The sequence below is a fragment of the Penicillium daleae genome (assembly GCF_028827525.1).
Source record: "Penicillium daleae strain IBT 16125 chromosome Unknown utg000002l_segment0_segment0, whole genome shotgun sequence".
Taxonomy (NCBI): Eukaryota; Fungi; Ascomycota; class Eurotiomycetes; order Eurotiales; family Aspergillaceae; genus Penicillium; species Penicillium daleae.
In genome coordinates, this window is record NW_026623150.1 from 5,492,460 (window position 1) to 5,514,459 (window position 22,000).

The 22,000-nt window shown below is 50.4% G+C and overlaps 9 protein-coding genes across 9 annotated transcripts; 5 read left to right on the forward strand and 4 right to left on the reverse strand.

Moving 5' to 3' along the window:
• Positions 1-563: 563 nt before the first annotated feature.
• Positions 564-2,052, forward strand: N7458_002866 (fungal specific transcription factor domain-containing protein; the record flags this gene model as incomplete). The annotated part of the gene is made up of 3 exons (XM_056906249.1): positions 564-1,049; positions 1,101-1,811; positions 1,870-2,052. Coding segments are annotated over 3 exons (1,380 nt in total), but the record flags the coding sequence as incomplete, so codon positions are not given.
• A 220-nt stretch (positions 2,053-2,272) lies between these two features.
• On the reverse strand, positions 2,273-3,571 carry N7458_002867 (NAD(P)/FAD-dependent oxidoreductase; the record flags this gene model as incomplete). Its single annotated transcript, XM_056906250.1, has 1 exon — positions 2,273-3,571. The coding sequence occupies one exon, from the start codon at positions 3,569-3,571 to the stop codon at positions 2,273-2,275; it is 1,299 nt and encodes a 432-aa protein (XP_056770357.1).
• A 572-nt stretch (positions 3,572-4,143) lies between these two features.
• N7458_002868 (Major facilitator superfamily domaingeneral substrate transporter) lies at positions 4,144-5,691 on the reverse strand (the record flags this gene model as incomplete). Its single annotated transcript, XM_056906251.1, has 1 exon — positions 4,144-5,691. The coding sequence occupies one exon, from the start codon at positions 5,689-5,691 to the stop codon at positions 4,144-4,146; it is 1,548 nt and encodes a 515-aa protein (XP_056770358.1).
• Positions 5,692-6,099: 408 nt separating this feature from the next.
• On the forward strand, positions 6,100-10,547 carry N7458_002869 (uncharacterized protein; the record flags this gene model as incomplete). The annotated part of the gene is made up of 7 exons (XM_056906252.1): positions 6,100-6,145; positions 6,346-7,201; positions 7,263-7,361; positions 7,416-8,845; positions 8,901-9,086; positions 9,142-10,348; positions 10,412-10,547. The coding sequence occupies 7 exons, from the start codon at positions 6,100-6,102 to the stop codon at positions 10,545-10,547; spliced, it is 3,960 nt and encodes a 1,319-aa protein (XP_056770359.1).
• A 634-nt stretch (positions 10,548-11,181) lies between these two features.
• N7458_002870 (sialidase family protein) lies at positions 11,182-12,481 on the forward strand (the record flags this gene model as incomplete). Its single annotated transcript, XM_056906253.1, has 4 exons — positions 11,182-11,717; positions 11,770-11,886; positions 11,940-11,988; positions 12,050-12,481. The coding sequence occupies 4 exons, from the start codon at positions 11,182-11,184 to the stop codon at positions 12,479-12,481; spliced, it is 1,134 nt and encodes a 377-aa protein (XP_056770360.1).
• A 326-nt stretch (positions 12,482-12,807) lies between these two features.
• N7458_002871 (uncharacterized protein) lies at positions 12,808-13,587 on the forward strand (the record flags this gene model as incomplete). The annotated part of the gene is made up of 1 exon (XM_056906254.1): positions 12,808-13,587. One exon carries the CDS (start codon positions 12,808-12,810, stop codon positions 13,585-13,587), a length of 780 nt encoding a protein of 259 aa, XP_056770361.1.
• A 243-nt stretch (positions 13,588-13,830) lies between these two features.
• On the reverse strand, positions 13,831-16,825 carry N7458_002872 (uncharacterized protein; the record flags this gene model as incomplete). The annotated part of the gene is made up of 4 exons (XM_056906255.1): positions 13,831-14,794; positions 14,851-16,205; positions 16,261-16,448; positions 16,531-16,825. The coding sequence occupies 4 exons, from the start codon at positions 16,823-16,825 to the stop codon at positions 13,831-13,833; spliced, it is 2,802 nt and encodes a 933-aa protein (XP_056770362.1).
• Positions 16,826-17,721: 896 nt separating this feature from the next.
• On the forward strand, positions 17,722-19,356 carry N7458_002873 (wax synthase family protein; the record flags this gene model as incomplete). The annotated part of the gene is made up of 1 exon (XM_056906256.1): positions 17,722-19,356. One exon carries the CDS (start codon positions 17,722-17,724, stop codon positions 19,354-19,356), a length of 1,635 nt encoding a protein of 544 aa, XP_056770363.1.
• Positions 19,357-19,485: 129 nt separating this feature from the next.
• N7458_002874 (RIX1/PELP1 family protein) lies at positions 19,486-21,898 on the reverse strand (the record flags this gene model as incomplete). Its single annotated transcript, XM_056906257.1, has 2 exons — positions 19,486-21,483; positions 21,566-21,898. 2 exons carry the CDS (start codon positions 21,896-21,898, stop codon positions 19,486-19,488), a joined length of 2,331 nt encoding a protein of 776 aa, XP_056770364.1.
• Positions 21,899-22,000: the final 102 nt, after the last annotated feature.

A 22,000-nucleotide genomic window follows, 5' to 3' on the forward strand; every position in this document is an offset into this window, starting at 1 on the left:
TTTCGTTCTTCCCTCATAACTCATCCACTGCAGTCTTGTTAATCAATAAACAGAAGACAATAAGCGGGGGACATGAGCCACTCCATACACGCGCGAAGTGGAGTCACTTATCTTCCCCGCAAATAAATCCACCAGCTTATCTTCCGCGGACTCTATCTCAGACGCCGCCCAGACTTCCGAGACTCTACGCTCATCCAGTTTCTTACTGTCCATAGCGCCCGCCTATGGCTGCCATATCAAGAGCGCGGACTGGTTGTTGGAATTGTCGTGCGCGACGGGTGAAGTGCGACGGTATTGTTGATCTGGCTTTCGTTGAGTCCTTTGGATACATTCCTGACCAGAGATGCCCAGAAACCCATCCAATCTGCCGTCGGTGCGAGCGCAACAACAGCCCCTGTGGATACGGAATACGTCTAACATGGCATGAGGAGTCAATTGCTCGTGGAGTGTGTCATGGACGAGCAGGGGTCTGGTCAAAGCGAGGCGATACCGACCAAGGACAGACCAAAGGGAAATCGCGACCGGGGTTTAATCCGAGATGCAGATCAACGCGACACACAGAGCCGTTGGAATATTCCAATCAGAGCTGGATATTTCTCAACACGACATTCAACGACTTGGAGATTCATTTTGACGACACATTGGCGCGGAAAGCTAGGTTTCACAGGACACTGTCAGAGTCCGGATCCTTGTCCCCATGCTTGAGCATCTTTCCGAACCGCGGCAGGAGATCAGAATGCGATCCAGCGCTCATGTCATATTTCGAGAATATTATTTGCAGCAGTGCCACGCTTGTCGATAATGCTCATTATAATCCTTATCGATATCTTATACTGCCCATGGCGCTGGAGTCTGAAGGTCTTTACCATGCGACGCTCGCCATTGCCGCCAACACCCTGCGACTTTCTGATTCGAGATATCGGCTGCCCGCGCTTGAACATCATCATCATGCATTAAGTCATCTCAGAGAGTTGCTAGGTCATGATACATGGGGAGAGAAAGAGCTGGATGAGATGCTGGGACTTGTTCTCATGCTCTGTTGGTTCGATGTGATTATTCTATTTTTAACATCTTTTTGGTCGCTATACTGATGAATCTAGATTTCGGATAATAGTCGACCATCATGGGTCACTCATCTCAACGGGTTTCAAGACTTGATCCGTACGCGACAAGAACGACCGGGTCGCTCCCTCCACAGCCAGGAGCTATCGGGTTTCTTCAACCGCTACTTTGCCTTTCATCTCGTCCTTGCTCGTACAGCATTTCGAGTTGAAGGAGCAACGTACAAATTACCAATATCACCGAACTCCTTAGTTGAATCCCCAGATCGCATTGATCCATACATGGGTTTCAGCCAAGCTCTTTTGCTGCTCATCAACCAGGTCACTGAGCTTGCTTGGATGAAAGAGGATGACCAGAATGAGATATCTCCGTCAACAGTTTATCAATTGAAAAGGAACCTTGAAGAAATTCAGCAAAGACTTCCGACCGGACAGATTGACCCGACTACGGAATGCGCTGCGATCGCAGAGGCGAATAGGCTCGGAGCACTTCTCCTCTTGCATGAGACCTGTTCATCGAAACCAGTGTCTGCTAGCAAGTCTGGTCTTCCAGCGTTCAATCCAGAAGAAAAGAGCCGCTTTGTTGGCCAGATATTGAATCTCATTTTGGAAAAGAAGGCCAATATGATGCGCACCGCAGTATTGCCACTGTGGCCCTTGTTTTTGGCAGGCTGCTGTGCTCGCGAAGATGAGGAAAGGGTGACTGTGCTGCGACTATTCGAGGAACTGAATGGTATCCGTCGATTTGGGGTAAGGTCCTCTTGACTTTCACGCTGCAAATGTGACTGACTAACAAATCGTGAAACAGAATATTGCCCCCGCCAAGGAGGTGGTTGAAATGGTATGGCGACAGCGAGATTTATATGCAGAAGATGAGGGAAAGCGCCGGAGAGGCGAAGCTCAACCCAGAAAGGATGCTCTGCAAGGGGCCCGGTTTGCCTGGGAACATGCGATGGTAATGCTGGGAGACTGGAAATTAAGCTTGACGTAATTGTGTGTACAAATAACCTATCACGCCATGGCAAGCTTGGAATCTAAATCATGGTGGTCTTGAGCAAGTCTTAAATACAAGAAATCCAATACTGAAAAGACCCTCTAGCCTAGTGCTGCCACAATAACATAGCTTAACAGTTCTAACCGTGCTTGGCTCCTCACCAGGCACAGGATGCAAAGTTCAGCGAGCCCATCTTGCGAGGAACTCAGTACCGAGATCATAGTCTAGAAGCCTGACTTCTTTCACGAGCCTGTCGTCCTCTCCAACCCGTAAGATCTTTCAATTCTAGCTCAGGGTCCATGTGTGCTAGATTCTTGGCCTCAACCTTCTGCCCAGCGCGCCACTGCCACTTGCTCACAATATCTCGATCCAGCGTTCCCTCAAGCAAGTCTGCCACGTACTTTCCAATGACTGGGAGGAATTTAAATCCATGAGCTGAGCCGCCCGTAGCGAGGAATAGTCCTCTATGGCTCGGATGGGGAGCGACGAGGAAATGTCGGTCAGCTGTGTCAGCGTCCCAGCACAGACGAGTGTAACAGAACGGTCTATCCGCCAGCTCGGGTAAGACCCGTCGTAAGTTACGACGCATCTGGGCTTCAATTTCAAGCGGGAGGCCGTCTTTTGGTGCTTGAACAAAGGTATGTGGGATGGAAGTGGTGATGTTCGAGTTTTTGTCAGTTCGTGTGTTGGTAATGAACTGACTATGAGCCATCTTGAAGATCCCGTCTTCTTGCGGAGGGAAGAAGTAGCCAAGCTCAAGGTTGTCCATGATTGGTAAAGAGGAATAGTGCTTTGTCTCAGCAGGAGTGAGCTGGATATGCGCAACAGCATGGCCCTTGGCAGTCAATTGGCCCTGCATATCTAGTAGAGACGGCGTCCATGCCCCAGCAGCGAGAATCACCAAATCGGCCTCGTGTTTGGTACCGTCCGCAGTGAGAACACCTTTGCATTGATCGGTTGACTCGTCGAATAACAATTGCCGCACATATCCTTCTGTTTCTCCGGAAATATACTGGACACCTTTCTCCTTTGTAGCATTGGCCATTCGCTCCAGAGCCTGGCCAGCAGCTGCCCACCCAGCCGTCGGATTCCAGACGCTGATATTCCATCCATCAAGTTTGCCGGTAACCACAGGGAAGCGAGACCGAATCTTCTCGGGAGTAAGTCGTTCGATGCCTTTCACTCCAAGCTTTTGGCACGTCTCAATAGATCCCTCAACGAAGGGCTTCGACAAATTAGCGGCACTTAGAATCCATCCAGGAATATGATAGAGCCCACTGAACAAGGGCCAAGACCGCCACGCAGCAATGGACTCAATACCGAGTCTGGCGTACAAGGGCTCATTGTAATCGCTGCGAATGACCTTGCTGATATCCGTCGCGGCAGCTTCACACGAGGGCGGGGGATATCGGTCCAAGACACGAATAGAAGTGTAGCCACGCTGTGCGAGATGATATGCGGTCGAAGTGCCGAAGCAGCCGGCTCCGATAATAAGAATTCTTGTGTCTTTGTCCATTGTCGTATCTGAGAGTTTGAGTTGCTCTCTCTTCCTGTTCTTCCTCAGACTATTGGGCCAGCGCCGTCATTATTTATTGCGGGAGTTATTGGCCCACATCTCGCTCTGAGCTTCCCTGCGTACAGATGAGAGAGTTGCGATGGTGTTCGATGCCCTTCTCGAGCAGTGGAAATGATTATTCTTGGAACTCCGCGGTGACTTCGTTCCGACCTTCTGGAGCTTCTTGCGATAGCCCGGATAAGCCATCGGCAATCCTCCGAAGTGGAGCTCGTTCCGACCTTCCAGTCGGAAAGTATTCGGTTCCCCGCATTCAGCCTCGTGACTCTGATAAGCCATGGGGCGTTAGTATTTTCAGAGACATATGCTACTGCTCAGTTATGGCTCATCTAAGAACTCAAAGTGACAACCAAGTGTCATGAAAGCCGTTTAGCCGATACCCTTTTAGTACACGCAATACTACCAAGAAAGATTTTGAAGACCAGTGCAGAAAGAATTTCCATTAGGATCCACGTAAACTAGAAAACCCGATCGAATATAGCTCATACTCTCACTCCTATCGACGCTAAGGTTCACTAATATGTATATCTGAACGCTCGCTTCTCGTGGTCTGTCAAATCCGAAAATGCAGCCGCCTCAGAGGGCTCCGCATCCAATTGTGGACCCTCCTTCTGATCACGGCGGTGGTTCTCCCAACGACAAAGAACTCCGTAGGCAATGATAGAGGCTATGGCCACAACGAGACATCCGAGAAGACCTTCGTATCCCCTCGAATAAGACGGAGCATCATCAGACCGGAATACCTGCGGGCCAATGATGTTTCCCGTGCAATAAGCCAGGAAGAAGATGGCGTTCATGGTCAGTTTCTTGGAGTGACCGCTCGTGTTGGCCATCGGGAGCGAGGTAGACAGGACGTAGGGAGCCCAGTAAGTATAGAAGACGTAGTATGCAGCTAAAAGTCCATGCTGGTTCTCACGTGGTAACTTCCACATGAGAATGGCACATATCATGGGCACCAGGTTAGCAGTGGCAATGATAGCGCACCGAGAATTTTTCACATTGGCAGCGATGAATCCAAGTATGATTTGCCAGACTGTTGCAAGCACGCCCGTTGGAATTCCAAGCACAGTAGTGACCAGTGGCGAATATCCCAGTCCCGTCACGATAATTGCTGAGAAGGTGACCAAACCGCCGTTCGGAATGTTCTGTGCCAACGAGAACAATGCCAGTAACCACGTCTTGGGATCAAGGAGACATTCGCGCACTTGATACCACTTGATGGTTTTGTCTTCCATGCCAGTGTTGTTATCCTTAACACGCTCAAGGCAAACAAACTTCTCGCGATCAGAGAAGTACCAGCATTGCACTGGAGAGTCGGGCAAGAAAAAGTACAAAACGACTGCCCAGAAGAGGGAAAATCCTCCCAGTACCAGAAAAAGGAGCCGCCAAGGGGCCAGAGCCGTGTTCGTCTGGCCAATGCCGTAACTGACAAGACCAGAAAACACAGACGATAGCTGGTTAAACCAGAAGGCGACTCGGAGTGGCTGCTCGCTTGTCTTCCACCACATCACAGTCAAGATACTCGAGATGGGAAACACAGAGGCTTCCAGCATACCCATGAGGAACCGCACGGTCGCCAAACCGGCAAAGTTGTGTGTTGCAGCTGTACAGAGCATCATGACCGCCCATCCTGCTACCATTCCCGCGTAGAGTTTGGCGACTGGAAGCCGTTGAATGAGAAGGGCGGCAGGGTATTCGAACGCGAGGTAGCCGAAATAGAAGATCGAGCCCACCCATGAGTACTGATTGCCCTTCAAATGAGTATCCTTTTTCATCCCATAGATGGCAGCATTGGAAATGATGACTTTATCAATGGCAGCCAGAACTACCGTCACCATGATGAGGGGGATGAGAATCAGATCGATCTTCCATAACACGCGTCGGGCTTCGTGCTTGGAGATGGGCTCGGCTGCGATGGCTGGATCTAACTGGGCGAGGAACAGCGCAGCAACATCTTTGCCACCGTCTCGGCTTCGTGGTTCGATGATATCTCCAGTTTTGTAGCTTTCGTGCTCTGGGGCCAGCTGGGCATCGGGCAAAGTAGCACCTTTGTCGTCCGACATGTCGAGAGACCTCAATGTCAAGAGGAGCGAGTAATCCTTTGGGAAATAGTAATGGACAAGATAGTATAGATAGAGATGGACCAGTTGGTACAATAAACCTGTCTGTGTCTGATCGTCTTATAGAAATTCCGAGATGCGAGCCAGGCCAATCCGACCGTTTGGTTATCGCCAATTTAGGGTTTGCGCCGAGGGAAGGTCAGAACGAGATAAGGCGCCTTCTCCACAATTTCCCCTCATCCATTCGGAGAGCCAGTTGAACTCTCGCTAAACCGGGTATATCGAGACTTGATCCAAAGGGAAGGCTGCTGGCTCTCGTTCCGACCTGCTACATGATACCCACGGAGTCACCATAAAAGGCAGCCTTGGTCCGCGCTTCTTGATGCAGCATCGACCGCATCGAACTTTATTATGTCTCCTCACAAGCTGGATGGTCCGAGTATCAAGATTGCCATCGGTAAGTCTAATGAATGTGGACTTGAAATGCAGACCACATATACAAGGAACCATGCCTCGGACTGCTTCGGTTGTTCTTTGTCTTGTATCCCCTGAACTCGGTGTTCTGCGCGAACAAAAATACACAATGAAATCCATTGACTCTTTTGTCACAACGCTTTTCATCCTTTGTTCTTCGATGCTAACCATCGGGTTTTTCAGATCGCGGTGGCACTTTCACCGACTGCTTAGGTATTGTCGATGGTCAGGAAGAGGAGATTGTTGTCAAGCTGCTCTCCCAAGACCCAGCCAATTATGCAGACGCTCCAATTGAGGGCATTCGCCGTATTCTTGAGCAGGCTACAGGCAAGACATTTCCTCGTGATCAAAAACTCACCACTGGAGACTTCTCCAATGTCAGCATCCGCATGGGAACAACGGTTGCCACGAATGCGCTGCTCGAACGAAAGGGAGAACGTCATGCCCTCTTGATCACTAAGGGCTTCAAAGATGCTCTGGTCATCGGAACTCAATCGCGCCCAAAACTCTTTGCTCTGAACATCCAAAGACCGGATGTGCTATATGAGGACGTTGTTGAAGTTCAAGAACGAGTCACCATTGAGGACTACCAGCAAAATCCTACACCCAACAAGGAAAGCCTTGAGAAGGCTCTGGGGTCTGACCCTTGCTTGAGGCGCGGTGTCAGCGGTGAAGTGGTTCGTATCCTAGAGCCGCTTGATGAGTCTTGCACAAGAAAGAGTCTTGAACAGCTGTATGCAAAGGGCTACCGCTCAATTGCAGTCTGCCTAGTCCATTCATATACCTTCCAAGAGCATGAGCTTTCAATTGAGCGCATTGCGAGTGAGGTCGGATTTACGCAGATATCATTGTCCAGCCAGCTGCTTCCTATGATCAAGATGACCTCTCGAGGTGCCTCTGCTACTGCAGATGCCTACCTGACACCTGTCATTCAACGATATATTGAAGGGTTCCGATCTGGGTTCAAAGATGGACTGCGCTCAGAAAACACACGCTGCGAGTTTATGCAAAGTGATGGCGGCTTGGCTAATTTTGAAAAGTATGTCGATGGAACACGAGGGATACAAGTCTATTCTTTTTTCGCTAACATACAACCACAGATTTACCGGTCTTCGAGCAATCTTGTCAGGCCCTGCTGGTGGTGTTGTGGGATATGCAGGGACATCTTTTGACGAGACGGACCGAAAGCCTGTTATTGGGTGAGCGAGACATTTCGAAATTCCTTCCATTGCAGAGCTGACTAGAATATCCAGTTTTGATATGGGTGGAACCAGCACTGACGTCTCCCGGTATGACGGAAAGCTGGAGCATACCTTCGAGAACACCATATCTGGTGTCACAGTGATGGCGCCTCAGCTAGATATCAACACAGTCGCCGCTGGTGGTGGTAGCATTCTATTTTGGCGCCATGGACTCTTTGTTGTTGGCCCCGAGTCAGCAGGTGCTCATCCTGGACCAGCTTGCTACCGCAAAGGTGGACCACTAACAGTGACGGATGCCAATCTCTTCCTTGGCCGTCTTCTGCCGGAATACTTCCCCAAGATATTTGGCCCCAACGAGAATGAGCCTCTTGATGTTGAGGTAACCCGGCAAAAGTTCACTGAGCTGGCAGATCAGATCAATGCAGAGACCGGCCAGAAAAAGACACCTGAGGAGATTGCGCTCGGCTTCATTCAAGTCGCCAACGAATCTATGGCGAAGCCCATTCGTGCGCTGACAGAGGCTCGTGGATATGACACTTCAGCACATAATCTTGCATGCTTTGGAGGTGCAGGTGGACAGCATGCGTGTGCCATTGCCTCATCTCTATCTATTGGAACGGTTATCATACACAGATATTCGTCTATCTTGTCAGCGTACGGAATGGCTCTTGCGGACGTGGTCCACGAAGCCCAAGAACCAGCCTCCGGTGTTTTAGACTCAGCAGCAATGCAAACCATTACCCAACGTGTAACTGCACTGAGATCTAAAGTGACTACCGCATTGAGCTCCGATGGAATCGATGAGACTCAGATTCAGCACGAAATCTATCTTAACCTACGCTACCAGGGCACTGACAACACTCTTATGGTCCTAGAGCCCGAGAATGGAGATTTCATTGCAGAGTTTGTGAAGGAGCACCAGCGGGAGTTTTCATTCACTTTTCCAGGTCGCAACATATTGGTAGAAGATATTCGTGTCCGCGGAGTTGGAAAGGCCACCTCATTTACTCCGGAGGCTCCCCAAAAGGAACTCAATTCAACCGCAAGCATCCCTGTCGGCTCTGAAAGGCAAGATGACTCTTCATCCGTCTACTTCGCTGGTGTGGGTCAAATGAACACGCCGGTCTTCTTCCTGAACAATCTGCAGCCAGGAACCTTCATCCAAGGTCCAGCGATGATCATCGATAACACCCAAACCATTGTGGTCGAACCAAATGCGACCGCAAAAATCTTGTCTCGACATGTCATTCTGGATGTCAAGTCTTCGAAGAAGCAAATCGACGACGCTACGGTCGTGGATCCAATTAAGCTGTCCATCTTTGGCCATCGTTTCATGTCGGTGGCTGATCAGATGAGCCGCATGTTCCAGAAGACATCTGTGTCAACAAATATCAAGGAGCGGTTGGATTTCTCGTGCGCAGTGTTCTCGCCTGACGGAAAGCTAGTCGCAAACGCACCCAATGTACCAGTGCACTTGGGAAGTGAGTTTCTCCGGAATCTTCGAAACATTGATGTCTGATACTAATCCTGAATCAGGTATGGAGTATGCCGTTCGGTACCAGCACGAGCAATATGGCAGCGACTTGAAGCCTGGAGACCATATTTTGACAAACCATCCTCTTGCTGGAGGCACTCATCTCCCTGATATCACCATTATAACGCCAGTCTGGGACAGTGAAGGCAAAAATATCATCTTCTACGTTGCTTCTCGTGGTCACCATGGTAAGCTTAAGAGCAGAACTCCTTCCACTATTTGACCCTTGCTCACAAGAAGCAGCTGAGATTGGTGGCATTGCTCCTGGGTCTATGCCTTCCAACAGTAAAATGCTATACGAAGAAGGTGCGATGACGATGGGCTTCAAGGTTGTCTCAGAAGGCCGCTTTGACGAAGCCGTGGTTCGCAAATTCCTCTACAATGAGCCCGCCTCATATCCGGGCTGCAGCGGGACACGAACTTACAATGACAACGTCTCTGACTTGAAAGCAGCTATCGCGGCAAATCACAAGGGTGCGCAGCTGCTTGAGGGTCTCGTGGCTGAGAACAGCTTGAAGGTTGTCCACTTCTATATGGATGCAATCAAGCGTAACGCTGAGGTCGCTGTCCGCGAGCTTTTGAAGTCGATTGGCCGCGAGAATCCCGGTCAATCTTTGAAATTCTCCGATTTCATGGATGATGGTACTGAGATTAGACTTGAGATCCGCATTGATGCTGAAACTGGATCAGCCGATTTCGATTTCACCGGAACTGGTCGTGAGACGTTCAACTGTCTCAACGCACCCAAGGCTATTGCTCACTCAGCTATTATATATAGCTTGCGCGCTCTAATTGACGTGGACATTCCCCTTAACCAAGGTTGCCTTGCACCCGTCAATGTGATCATCCCGCCAGGGACACTTCTCAACCCATCCGGGCATGCCGCTGTCTGCGCAGGAAATCCAATCACCTCACAGCGCATTACGGATGTTGTACTAGGGGCCTTTGGGGCCTGTGCTGCCTCTCAAGGTTGCTGTAACATCATCTCCTTCGGCATGGGTGGAGTTGATCCGAAGACAGGCGTTGAGATTCCTGGATTCGGGGTAGGAGAGACTATCTGTGGTGGCTCTGGCGCTGGTGCGTCCTGGCATGGCACTTCAGGCGTTCACGTCCATATGACCAATACACGCATCACCGATGCTGAGGTCTATGAGCTGAGATACCCCGTGATTCTCCGTCAATTCTCGATCCGTGGGGGATCTGGTGGAGTGGGACGCTTCCGTGGCGGCGACGGCGTCATCCGCGAGCTGGAGTTCCGTATGCCGCTTTCTGTTTCGATGCTTAGTGAGCGACGAGTCTACCGGCCGTACGGCTTGGGAGGAGGTGGGTCTGGCCAGGCGGGTCTGAATCTGTATGTCAAGAAAGAGCTGGATGGTACGGAAAGAATGATCAACATTGGTGGTAAGATGGAGCTTGAGGTACAGCCGGGAGAGAGAATTCTCATTCATACGTAAGTTTTCCCCTCAATTTCTGAGCATCGTTCACTGGATGGGAATTCTAATTTGATTTTAAGACCAGGAGGTGGTGGCTGGGGCACCCCGTCGGAGGAGAAAGAGTCAGACTCCACTCGGCATCTTGGAAGTGCCTCAACTTTCCAGGCAAGAGGCAGTGTTTATACTTTCAGCCAAACCGCAGAAGCTGCCTTATGAGAAGATTTCAGATAAAGTTTCGAGCTTTGGTTGAGGTCTCATCATGTTTGCGTATCTAACTTATTGAATGTCTGGTAATTGCTTTTCTAACATCAATGTATGCTACAGAATTACACTTGAATTATCTTAAGCTTCCTTGAAACTTGTCTTTGCTGTCCTGAGTGAACTATCTTTCTTGGTCAAAAGTAGCCGACAACTCGACATGAATTGATGAAACTTCGATGTTTTCGCTTCGGATAATTGTTGCCTAGGCTATAATTGCCGAGAATTTAGTACATCGAATCCATAGCATCTCGTCTCTCGGCGTTTACGTAGCCGAGATGGTGCCATATGTACTATGCTTTGACCCTAGGACATAAAGAGTAATCTTCATCTGGATCTTGAGGGAGACTATACCATTTTTTGTTTAGAGTACCGGCGGCGGCGGGCGCGAAACCCCGCGATTGATGGAAATTCCCCCGCAAGACCAGAACGAGGACAAACTCCGGCGGGATGAGCTCCAGGGCATGCTAATCAACACAATTAACCTTTGCAGCCGCTTAATAGCATCGTCAGTATAAAGCAGGTATTATTTCTGCATTGCATGATGTAGATCAATTTCTTTTTGTTGGGTTACAGGCACTTTCCATCAACAATGAAGTTCACGATTCCCCATCTCCTTACCTTCGCTGGGGCAGCTACCGCAGCGAGTATCTCGGCCAAGTCGCCTGCTCCACTCACAAACATCACCATCTTCTCTCCTCCTTCTGACTATAACATTCCTCGAACACTTTATGCTCGCAATGAACAGCTTCCCAATGGCGATCTCCTTGCGACATGGGAGAACTACTCTCCCGAGCCACCACTAGTGTACTTCCCCATCTACCGTTCCAAGAACCTGGGAAAGACATGGTCGGAGATTTCCAAAGTCCAAGATACGGCGAATGGCCTTGGGTTGCGCTATCAACCATTCTTGTATCACCTGCCCGAGCGCATTGGCTCGTTCAAGGCTGGAACCCTGTTGCTGGCAGGGAATAGTATCCCGACGGATCTATCGACCACCCAGCTCGATCTTTATGCGTCACAGGATGATGGTGTGACGTGGGAATTCTTGAGTCATATCGCCGCTGGTGGAGAGGCTGTGCCTGACAATGGCTTGACTCCCGTGTGGGAGCCTTACTTGCTTGCTCAGTAGGTCGAATTGGCGCTGTTTGTAATGGACACCTAGCTAATATCCAAACAGCAATGGCAAGTTGATCTGCTACTACTCGGACCAGCGCGCCAATACCACCCACGGCCAGAAGCTGGTGCATCAGGTCTCTACTGACCTGAAGAAGTGGGGGCCTGTTGTTGACGATGTGTATGGCGATGTCCGTCCCTGATACACCAGATGTGATACTAACAGCCTTCCAGCGCTTACCCCACGTATACCGACAGACCTGGAATGCCCATTGTTACCAAGGTGAGAAAACACCTCTAATTTGTCTACGCACCTGCATAGAGCTAATAGTCGCAACTTGCAGCTGCCCAATGGTCAATACATTTACATCTACGAATACGGATCCTTCTTCAACACCTCCAGCTACTCCTTCCCACTCTACTACCGTTTGTCCTCGAACCCTGAAGACTTCGCCTCTGTTGAGCATCACAAGCTGGTTGTTTCGAGCGGAACTAAGCCGACCTCCTCCCCATATGTTGTCTGGACTCCCTACGGTGGCAAGAACGGTACCATCATTGCCAGCTCGGGGACACAAAGCACCTTGTTCATCAACCAGGCTCTGGGCCAGGGTGAGTGGACCGAGATCGAGTCACCCGAATCGCACAGCTATACTCGCTCATTGCGGGTGCTTTCCGAGGGCAACGGAAGATACCTGCTGGTCAACGGCGCTGGAGTGCTGGGTGGAACTACTAACAAGGTAACTGTAACTGTGATGGATCTGAAGGAGTCATTGTAGACGAGTTCATACTTTGCTCTGTGTTCTAGCCGAACTTTAAAGACTTTAGTGTCGTTTCTCTACCTTTCTGACTCTAGATGCCTACAATACAAACCGCTTTATATCGATCTATCTTGATAAAGCTCTGGATGCAAAGGGCCCAAAGTTAAGGAACAAAATAGAGTTAGACTGTCTACTCCGCCTCGAGCCATGGGTGGCAAGTCACATGCCATCCCCACAATATCTCAGTGGTGACGCTTTTTTTCTTCTTTTTCACATCTCAATCATTTCATTTCCTCAAAGCAATTCGAATATTGCCTAAGCCTGTCCTAGAATATGGGCGCAGAATGGTCGTCTGCGAAGCCCCGGTCCAAGGCATCGTCGGGGCATACACGGGCAACAGCTTCGCCCTGCAAGCCACGATCGCCAGCTTGCTAGGCTGTGCTCTGTACAGCGCTCTCGAGTTAATCGTCTTAGTCTTTACCATATTCCAAAAGTATCATGGTCTTTACTTTTGGAGTCTGCTGGTGTCGGCCTCGCTCGGGGTCATTCCCGACGCGCTCGGGCTTCTCCTGAAGTATTTCGAGCTCGCGCCCATTTGGATTCCCGTCACATTATCGACTGCCGGATGGGCCATTATGGTGACGGGCCAGTCTCTGGTGCTGTATTCCCGACTTCATTTCGTTCTACTCGACAGAAGAATCCTTCACTTCATACTGGGCATGATCATATTCGACGTGATTCTGCTGCAAATCCCTCAGATCATTGCTTCATACGGTGCAGTCTACGTTTGCGACCGAAATTTTCAAACCTTCTTCAACAAGTGGGAAAAGGTACAATTGACGGTGTTCTTCGTGCAAGAGATCATCATATCGACATTTTTCATCGTGCAAACCACACGGTTGATGCGCCTATATCCAACACAGAGCACTCGCAGGGCGAATATTCTGTACCAATTGCTGGCAATCAACTTCATCATTATCATGATGGATATATCATTATTGGCTTTGGAGTATACGGGATTGTACATTACGCAGACGGTTCTCAAATGCTTCTTCTACACGGTCAAGCTTAAGCTAGAGATTGCGGTGTTATCACGGTTGGCAACGTTTGTGCAGTCACACTAACAGCTGGAATGTTCGGGATTGAGCTAGCATTCCTCCGGTATAGTATCGCGTACAAGCATTTTACGTATGGCCAAAGGAATGCAAAGCAGAGCTAATATTCATACACAAACAATCGATTCAAATCTAATCATACGGAAGAAAGTAAAAGATATGTTACAAGCCGAAATTGGGTAGAATCTACACGAAAGGAAAGTTGGAAAGAGCAGCAGGCCATGAGCAACCCGTAGCGAATAGCCATCAAGCTTAGCCCAGAAGAGTCTCAAAGTCGGCAATCCGAGTAGCAGTGCTTTCGGCCTTCTTTTTGGCTGTCTCACGGAACGCAGCAAGCATGAGTTTGCGTTTCCGCTCTTGGATGTCGAGCACACGCTCTTCAATACTGTTCACCATGACCAAGCGCCACACAGTAGTCTCACGTTTCTGACCAAGACGATAAACACGGTCAACTGCCTGGTCTTCAATGGCAGGTGCCCACCAGCTATCAGCCAGGATGACCTGATTTGCTGCCACGAGGTTGAGACCGACACTGCAGACGCTAAGACTGGCGAGTAGAACAGTACAATCTGGCTCGTGAGTGAAGGCGTTGATGGAATTGTCGCGCTTCACAGATTGCATCTTGCCATCAATGCGCACGAACTTGATACCACGCTGTTCCAGATGGGGCTCGACGAGATCGAGGAAAGAGGTCCATTGGCTGAATAACACCGTCTTGGTGCCAGGTGCTTGGCCCTGTGCTGTGAGAACCTTCATGAGCGCTTCGATCTTGCTACTCGGGTTATTTGGGTCTGCAACACCCGTCTCGGCGTCCTCGCCCATCTCAACTGCGGGAGATACAAGACTGGAATTGTCCTTGATTTCCGCGCGGCAGAGCGGACACTTGTGTTGCCGCTCAATGACTTGCTCAATACAACCGCGGCAGAAGGCATGAGCACAAGCAGTAATAACTGGAAGTTCAAGGTTATCAAGACAAATAGCACAGGACTCCTGGCTCTCAATCTGAATCTGCAACATGTCCTGGAGAGCCTTCATGTTCTCGGGTGTGAGAGGGACAACTTTATGTTTCTCAAGATCTCCCATGAGCTTATCAATGCGGTTTTTGCAAAGAGCCCAGTGGTTACAGACTTGGCGAAGGCGTAGAATGACCTCCAACAGAGTGGAGTAGCTGCCCTCTTTGTCCTTGAGATTGAGAAGAGCACCTTTCGCCTCATTCCTGGGAAGACGTTAACAATACGCACTAGACAAACAGCCAATACAAGAAAGACATACTGGAAAGCGCTGTACTTCTCCAGCTCATGGGGATGGAACTTGACGCGAAGAACCCGTGAGGTCATTTCGGGCAGTCGCAAATTGATAAAGTTCATATCTTTTCTTCGGCGTAGGCAGATGGTTCCCATGAGAGCCTCGAGAAGCAAGCGAGCCTCGGGATCCCCACTTGTAAGTGGGCGAATCAGGACGCTATTGAACACACTCAGGTCTTCCAGGCCACCAGACATCTGCAGGAAGCGGACTTGAGAGTAGAGGTCCTTGAGAGTGTTGATGATTGGCGTTCCGGTCAAAGTCCAGCGAGAATCAGCTCGCAAGGCACTGGCCGCAAGAGAGCCCTTAGAGCGAGGGTTACGAATGGTGTGACCCTCATCTAGAACCACACGGCGCCAGTGAACAGAGAAAATACCCTTCGCAGGCGGTTTCTTTGCATTTGGCTCAAATTCCATCGCGAGAGCACCGTAGCTTGAGATCACCACGTCGTATTCTGCCAGGTTGGCCTTTTCTTTTTTACCGGAACCATGATAGATCAAGACTCGCGGCCGAGTCTCACTATGAGTGTGATCTTGAATTTGATTTCTCCAATTGCTCATAACACCGACTGGGGCAAGAATGAGGGTCGTCTTGCTAGATGCCGATGTCCGAGGAGTAGGGTTCGCCATGATCAAGGATATGATCTGGATGGTTTTGCCAAGGCCCATGTCATCCGCAAGAATGCCACCACTCGCAAGCGGCGGCTCAGTTGCCGTGGAATAGTTGGTTGCGATGTTGGTAAATTTTGCCCCGTCGCGCTTCCACAGTTGAACGATTGCATCGGAACCCGGGGCTGGGAGGGAAGGAGATTCTCGATTGATCATCCACGCAAGGCCTTGTCGCTGGTATGGTAGAAGCTCCGTAGATAGACCTGGAGGGGAGGGAACCATGGGCATCTTTTCCAAATCGGCTTCCTTCTGTCCAAAGGTTTCGACAACTTTGCCAATATCCCGGGGATTGAAATAGCTGCTCTGTTGAAGGAGTTCCTCCAAACTCTCGTTTTCGCCCAGCCCGGTTGCGGATGAAAGGTTTGCATACGTCGGATCCTCATTCTGCTGCCATTGCTGGGCAGCTTTACCGAGAGCCATAGCACGCGCGTTCTTCTCAGCCGCCTTGCGTTCTTGTTCGCGCTCCTTCTCCTGCCGCCGTTGCTCCCGCTCTGCTTCAATGAACTCTTTCACTGGTAGTTTATCCTGCTGCATTCGCTTCTTCAAGTTATCTTTCAAAGCGGGATCATTCGTGCCATAAAGTCTCAGCTGCACGGGGCAGTCGAACGCTCCAATCCTGCCCGTTAGAACACCTTCCACAGAGAGGTCATGAGAATCCTAGAGACAAGTTCGTTAGAAGCGATTATAAGCTTGATAGTTAGGAGTTACGTACCATGTAAGGTGCCAACTTTGCAGCCAGGTTTCGTGGAATGTGTCCAATTTGGGCGCCCATGACATTATCGACACGAATCGCATTGCGATCGTATTGATTTGTGGGCTCTCTTTTCAACACAACATGTTCACCAGGAGTAGCATATCCTCTGTAATAGCGGACTCCCACAATCTTCCCCTCAATTCTTCCTATGGTACAGAGTCAGACACTCTTCGTCCAGAACCAGCTGCTGAGATGGAAGGTTGAGAGGGTTTGAGAGAGGGATTTTACCGTAAAGTGTCGCGCTGGAAACTGAAGATTCATCCGCACCTTGAGTTCCCTGGACGAGATCTTCGGCCTGAGCATCATCCTCATCAGCTCCAGAGACCTGGGTCAGTGGGATGTAATCGGCTCTCTCAAGCGGGATGTAGTCGGCAGTTTCACCAAGTCTTTGACCAGGAGTGGTCACTGGTAGATCAGGTACAGTGGTCCGACTGATCTTAGATGCACGAAAGTCCCCATTATCGTGGCTATTCGTATCCGAGGTGACTGCATCGGACTTTCGTTTTCCAGGATACCGGGGCATGGCGCTGGATCTTACCCCCACAATCAAGAGATTGGGAGTAAGACGGGCACAGAGGGTGGTCAAAGAAGGATGAAGTGTTTTGGGTATCCAGTACAGAGTCAATCAAGTGTTTTCTGTAACGGGACTTGCCTCAAAGCTTCGGACACTTGATATCAAGACAACCGCGAACTATCGCGACTATCGAAATGACCAGGGGACTGGATGACGGCACACGCTATTCCTAAGGAGGAAAGACTGCCAAGTAACACGAACCGCGTTGGACGCGTTGTCACGTGACATTAAACAAACGACAGGCTTGGAGTCGACACCGATAAGTTCTATCGAGGTATTGATGCTCCAATCTCACGATTAAAAGAGATAATTTGAGTTTTCATATTGCACACTCTTTGGAATGGATGATTCGAGTTCGAGGCTATATTCCAAGGTGGTTTCTTCTCTTACCTAGCATGAAGAACACGCTATATATTGCCTCCTACTACCGGAGACATTCAAAAGCATTTCAAAAGCATGGCAGTAAACAACGAGCTTGAGGATGCTTTCAGATACGAAACTGCAAGTCCATCATCTACCCGTGCCTCTCAATTCCATGTGAATTTCCATGGGTATTGCCGGACTCGCATCAAAGACTTTAAGTTGCCCAATATATGTCACGTGATATATTCAATGGACCTGATTTCCTTGGAAGCTGTCCTTCGTATCTCTTTAACAATGCGGCCAATCCAAAGCACTGTTGGAACTACCCCCGAACCAAGTCTAGGGATTTACTTATAGAATTCGTTCATGCCACTCTTGGCAAGCGGTACTCACTGGAATTCCCCACTACGGCTTTCAACCCCATTCCTTAGCGCAGCCCCAGACAGACAAGCTCCCGGATTAGTGGCGTTCGACGAATCCGCATGGCCGATCCCCGCCAAGGTTCTTACAAGGATCTTGTGCAAAGCCACCAAGATGCTCTAGATATCCTACTAGAACAGGGAGTCTACCAGCCAGTTTTTCTCTACCACATTGTGATCTTCAACATTCTGCCTCTCATTGGCTTGGTCATACCGCGCCACGGAGCAACTCGATATGTCCGACCTGCAATCTTCGCCCTCAGCCTGGCGATTGCGGTCGAGGTGCTCAGCCGCCGCCGAGCGATGCTCGGTGGGAATGGGTATATGATTGGCCTGATGACGACGTGGTGGCTCCTATGGAGTGCGGCGCTCTTTGTGTTTTTGGACGTTGAGAAAGACTTTCGACGTATTGAACGAGGAGCTACGGCTGGTGAATCGATGGACGAACAAGCGGGTCGAGATGCTCTGCAGAGTCACTCGCTCAACGGCAAATGCAATACAGCCGATTCCAAACCCGCAGTCGCCTCGCAATCAAACAGACCAGACGTTTATATGACTAGCACCGAGGGCCACGAGCCTGAAACGTTCCACTGGCAGGCCTATCCTCGAAAACTGACACACCGGCTTGAATGGTGTGCGGGAGTTCTCTTCAATCTCAGGGGTCCCGAATGGAATTGGCGTGCTCCGCATCTAGGTCCTCTGCCTCGATCTGTTCACACGCAATTGTGTGCAGGATTTGCAGCCGAAAAGGTTCAGGCGCATGATGACGCTACATACATCACTTCGAAGAACCGTCTTCGAGCGGCCCTGTGGAAGTTCCTCCAAGGATACCTTTTGCTAGACTGTCTCAAAGTCTTCATGATGCGGGATGCATACTTCCGAGGACTTGTGACAAGTGACATGCCGCCTCCATTCCCGTTTTCTTACCTTTCTTCTATTCCGCTCCTCATACGATTCTACCATTGCTTTATCAGCTCTATGGGCGTTTATGTTGCACTGATTTTCGTCACCTCGCTCAATCCCATATGCTTCCTCGGCCTGTCTATGGCTTTCCCTAATGCCGCTCGAAAACTGACAGCTGCACCCCTCGATGCATCTTGGCTTTATGCCGATAGTTTCGGGCCCTTCATCTCCTCTGTCCTTGACCACGGCCTAGCCGGGTGCTGGGGCCGATGGTGGCATCAGCTGTTTCGCTATGGCTTCATGGCGACTGCGCGCTGGATTCTATCACTACTTCCAACTAGGTGGTCGGCCGATTCCCGAGTCAAACGAATCACCCATATTCTGGTTGCTTTCACGATCAGCGGATTCATACATGCGTGTGGCAGCCACACACAGTTCGCAAACACTCATCCCTTATCTGGGCCATTCTTGTTCTTTTCCCTCCAAGCCCTTGCGATCATTCTCGAGAACATCTTCAAGACAGTTATCTTCCTTAGACTACCCCTTACAAACACCCCGCGATGGTTACGCCGGACGGCGAACGCAGTCTTTGTTTTCTGTTGGTTGCTCTATTCAGGGGCCTTCATTGCAGATGACCTTGCTCGAGGTGGATTGTGGCTAATGGAGCCAGTGCCTATTAGTCCGCTCCGTGGTCTGGGGCTTGCATATGATAAAGGGTGGCGGTGCTGGGACAAGCCGTGGTTCCGTTACTGGAGCGATGGGACATACTGGGGGAGTGGGATACGGGTCATCTAAATGGGATAGACTCTGCATATAGACCTATACATGTATCTTGAATTTCGGGTAGATATTCGTATAAATATTCGAATTATATATTCCTTCATGAAAGAAATCCAACCGCTATGTTTTTGAGGTAATGGAGGTTTATCCTTCCATTGCTACATCATCATCGCCCTCCTCATCGTCATCATCATCATCGGTGTCAGGGTCGATGTTCAAAGTGGGCAGCTCGTCATCACTATCATCCACGGGCAATGGCGCTCCTGCGGTGATTTGCGATGTTGCTTGGGTTACTGGCACCTGCGAAGTAGCCGGAACTTGTTTGGGGACCATCGAGGCTTCAACCTTAGTAGGTTGATATGCGGGGACAGAGGTAGCTGCTTCGGTCTTTTCTTCGAAACGAGCTTTCTTGATCTGCACAGGCTTATTTTCCGATGCCGGGGAAGCGTGAGATTCAGCGCTGGTCTCTTCAAAATAAGTCCGCTTGTGCAGCGGTGCCGCGGAAGTCTCGGTCTTCTGGACCTCAACAGGGGTAGCAGCCGGCTCTGTCAGGAAGCTAGCAGGTCTGAAATTCGTGTTGGATTGTACATCAGCCATCTCATCAGCTTCCTCCTCCTCTTCCATCTCGGCATAGGCATCTAGCTCCGGTGCAGTCATCAGAACGGGCATTCTAGGACGAACCAAAGCTTCGACCTCCATTTGATCAGAGTAGCCCCGGACCAAGAACGGAATGAGACTGGACCCAGCTCCACGACCCTTGGCGGCCGGAATCGGATTCAGGACACTAGCAAGCATGGCATCCTTGTTCGAAGTGAGGATGATCGTGCGATCAATTTCCGCGCGAACCGAAGGCACCAAGAGGCCAGCCGGAGTATACGTCAATGCGCTGTGCAACAGCCCCGATGCGGCTCTTTGAAGTTCGGGGAACTGTGGGCCAGCTTTCAATTGCTGCTTCTTCCGAAGCTCGGGGTCCAAGAACGAGTCTGCATTTGCTGTGCCTTGACCACTCTTCGACTTCGACTTGGAATCAGTCTGCGACTTGCCTGCCGCAGCAGCGTCTTCGAACTGCGGAAGCAGGTCATTGCAGCAGACCCGAAGAACGTTCACGGCGGAGGCTACGCTTTGCTTCGTCATCGCAGGCCCAGTCAATTTCAACAGAGATGATAGCAAGTCATAAGAAGCCAAGCGAACGTCTCTGCAGAACTTCTCGTTCTTAAAGACCCAGGTCACTTGCTCCAGGATATTCTGCGAAATTGGAGCCGTGCTAGTCTCCAGCACACCGACTACATGGGCAAGCAGGTCCATACAAGCGATATGAATGCGAGGCAGCTCCGCCCACAACAGCTCCCGCTCATCCCGGCTGATCTGAGGATTGAATTGAACGCCATTCTGGGAAGCTTCGCCATTCGGCGGGATAGTCACGGCGGTAAGCCGAGAAGTCAAGTCGAGAATCGAGCCAAGGGGTATGGCGACGGTGGCAGCTGAAGGCAGGGAAACAATCTCAGAGAGAATACGCAGAAGTATAACCAGCCTGTCGGTTCCGCGATGAATCCCTGTCCAGCTTGGGAATCCAAGGGCATCAGCGCTCGGGTCCGCCAATTCTTTGCTGTAGTTCTGCTTTGTGTGAACCAAGGTCGGATCCACCGACTCCCATTGCTCTGCGATAGCCCGGAATACATGGTCGGCGGCTCGATGTGCAGACAAAATGGTCGACTTGCACTCGTCGGTCCAACTCAGGCCCGACTTGTCTTTCGGCGCACATCTGTAAAGTGAAGCGAACAACTGCTCTGCCACATCCAACACTGGCTCGGGATAGTACACTTGCGAGGATGAGCTAAGAATGTCCCCAAGCAGAGACCAGAGCTGGGTTCCAAAAGGACGGAAAATTGTGGGATGGCGAGGAATCAATTCAAGAATGGCATGAAGGACAATCTCCATGAAAGGCGTGTTGGGTTTCGGCTTCCGGTTTGACCCCGAAGGAGTCTTGACCAACGTCGAGACCAGGTTCAGGGCCGCAGTAACGAAACCTGGCAGATGCGGAGTGGTAATTTCGCGGACCAATGTCGGGTACTGGTATGTTAGGTGGAAAATGCGAGTCAAAGTGATAATACACATCTTTCGAGTGGAGACCGGGTCGGGTTTCTAGAAAATTCAGAGGAATTAGTCAATTGAGCCGACAAAAATCTTATTGCCAGCTGCAGTATGCACGGAGAGAGCTCCCTACCGCCAGAATAGCAATCAGACCGCGAACGATCGGCTCGTAACCCCGCAAGATCTCCCATTGTCCTGCTTCGACAGTGGCCTTGACTAGAACCACGGCAGTCCAGCGTCCCTCAATGGTGCGGTCCTGCAGCAGACTGGCCAGACGAGTTTTCAGTTTGTGAATTTGAACGGCATGGTCGGAGTCCCCCTTGCCCGGTTTTTGGGCTTGTGGCGCCGAGAGGAGCTCGGCACAATCGCTCAGCGAGGCCGCGAGGAATGCAGCAATCGAGGGGAGTTGGTCAACCGGAGTAGTTGTCAAGCGATGCGTGACAGCACGCAAAGTGGTGGAGGCCATAGCGATAAGCACGCAGCAAACACTGGAAAGGGCCTCGGCGACCTCAATTGACACGGGCTCCAGGCTCCAAGCGTGAAGAAGATCGTTGTAGAAGAAGGAAAG